The following is a 2,134-nucleotide window of genomic DNA, read 5'->3' on the forward strand; positions in this document are numbered from 1 at the left end:
TGAGGGTCGCCTGCGTGTGCACCAGAGTGGAACACGGGGTGTGATAGAGATGGACTTTGGACTGGTGGTCACCTATGACTGGGATGGCCAGCTGACCCTGAGCCTGCCCAAGCGCTTCCAAGACCAGGTGTGCGGGCTGTGCGGCAACTATAACGGAGACCCTGCAGATGACTTCCTCACGCCTGACGGGAAGCAAGCTTCTGATGTCCTAAACTTCACCAAAAGCTGGAAGGTGAAAGATCAAAACCTCTTATGTGATGATGGCTGTTATGGCAACTGTCCGTCCTGCATCCCAAGCCAGTCCCAGCTCTTTAAGAAAGACCTTTTCTGTGGCATGCTAACTCTGCCCTCAGGCCCATTTGCTGACTGTCATCAATTTCTGGACCCCAAGCCTTTCCTGGAAGAATGTGTATATGACATGTGCGTGACAGGAGGGGAACGTCTCACCCTGTGCCATGGCCTCAATGCCTATGCGCAAGCCTGTGTGGACCTGGGCATCTCTGTCCGCGAATGGAGGTCACGAACCAACTGCCGTGAGTTCAAGACAGGGTAGAGAATTTTGACGAGAGGTGGGGAACCCATTGCATCTGCTTGGTACCAGAGCACTGATTACACTTCAGCCCAGTGGCAGGCAATGACAGAAACACTGAGATGTCCAAGACACTCCAGGGACACACACAGGTGAATGGGATAGACTGCGGTGATTGAGATTGCCACAAGAGGGCGCTATGGCATATCTGGAGATTAGTTGGAGAGGGATGCAGGATAAGACACTAGGGGAATTCAAGAGGGATAAAGGATGCTAGAGGGAGAGTAGGGGACAGTTACAGGGAAGATTTTCCTAGAATAAAAATTTCCTATCTAAAATCCACAGGAAGTACTGGAATAGCCAGAAAGAGGGGAACGGATGTGGGCTCCTGACCCAGGAAACCACAGAGGTTTGTCACGAAAGATAGTCCGCCAAGTTACAAGATCAAATTCAGTGATTATTCTTTGGTTGTAACACTCCCATGACTCCCAGTGTCCTGTGAACAATATCAAAGATGACTAGCCAGGCGTCCATCCACTAAATCAATCACTCATTCAGTCTATAAACCTGCCATGTCTTCACGAGAGCCTGTATCTGTGCTGGCAATGTGGAGGACAAAGCAGGAGCCAACGGTGACTTGTCTGCCGTCTAGTAGACAGCTCAGAGAATAACTGAAGAGGCATACAGGCCAGTGAGGGATGAAACCGACCTCAGGCCCAGGGCTGAAGACTAGGAGTTCAGAGGGGCAATGAGTCCAGAGGGAGACAAAGGCACTGCTTGGACTCGCCTGCATCACTATTATGTCCCAGTGTCCTGTAAGCCTTCCTCTCCACATGTCCCAAACTCCAGCAGAGAAGCCAGTGAGTCTATTGGCCCTCCTGTCCATTTCTTAGGCCCTGTGCTCCATGCTGAAGATTCAACGTGACCAAATCAAGCTGTGCTCCCACTCCAGCAGAACCTATATCTTGGGTGGGAAGGGAGAGACAGAGAGCTAGCAGATCTACTAGAAAACACCTCCAAAGAGCAGGATCCTGTGAGAGTATCTGGAAGCTCAGTGAAGATGTAGGAAGCCAATGACAGTGGACCCTGGAGCACATCATGTCCAGGCCATGGAGTCAACTGAGTGAGCCATCACTATGTTGACCCTGGAGTACCAGCTACAGTTCTACAGTTCAGTCTGCGTTGCCGGTGACAACAGACACAGACACAGACACAGACACAGACACAGACACAGACACAGTCACAGTCACAGACACAGACACAGACTCAGACACAGACACAGACACAGACTCAGATTCAGACTCAGACACAGACACAGACACAGACACAGACACAGACACCAGACACAGACTCAGACTCAGATTCAGACTCAGACACAGACACACACAGACACACACAGACACAGACACAGACACAGACACAGACACACACAGACACAGACACAGACACAGACACAGACACAGACACAGACACAGACTCAGACTCAGACTCAGACTCAGACACAGACACAGACACAGACTCAGACACAGACACAGACACAGACACAGACACAGACACAGACACACACAGACACACACAGACACACACAGACACAGACACAGACAC

The 2,134-nt window shown here is 50.7% G+C and overlaps 1 protein-coding gene across 1 annotated transcript in view; it reads left to right on the forward strand.

Moving 5' to 3' along the window:
* Fcgbp (Fc fragment of IgG binding protein) overlaps nt 1–2,134 on the forward strand; it is an 85,784-nt gene that overhangs the window by 56,996 nt on the left and 26,654 nt on the right. Inside the window, 1 exon segment of the mRNA XM_029531756.1 lies at nt 5–533. Coding sequence (XP_029387616.1) covers nt 5–533 — 529 coding nt within the window.

Source organism: Mus pahari, chromosome 1 (assembly GCF_900095145.1).
Source record: "Mus pahari chromosome 1, PAHARI_EIJ_v1.1, whole genome shotgun sequence".
Taxonomy (NCBI): Eukaryota; Metazoa; Chordata; class Mammalia; order Rodentia; family Muridae; genus Mus; species Mus pahari.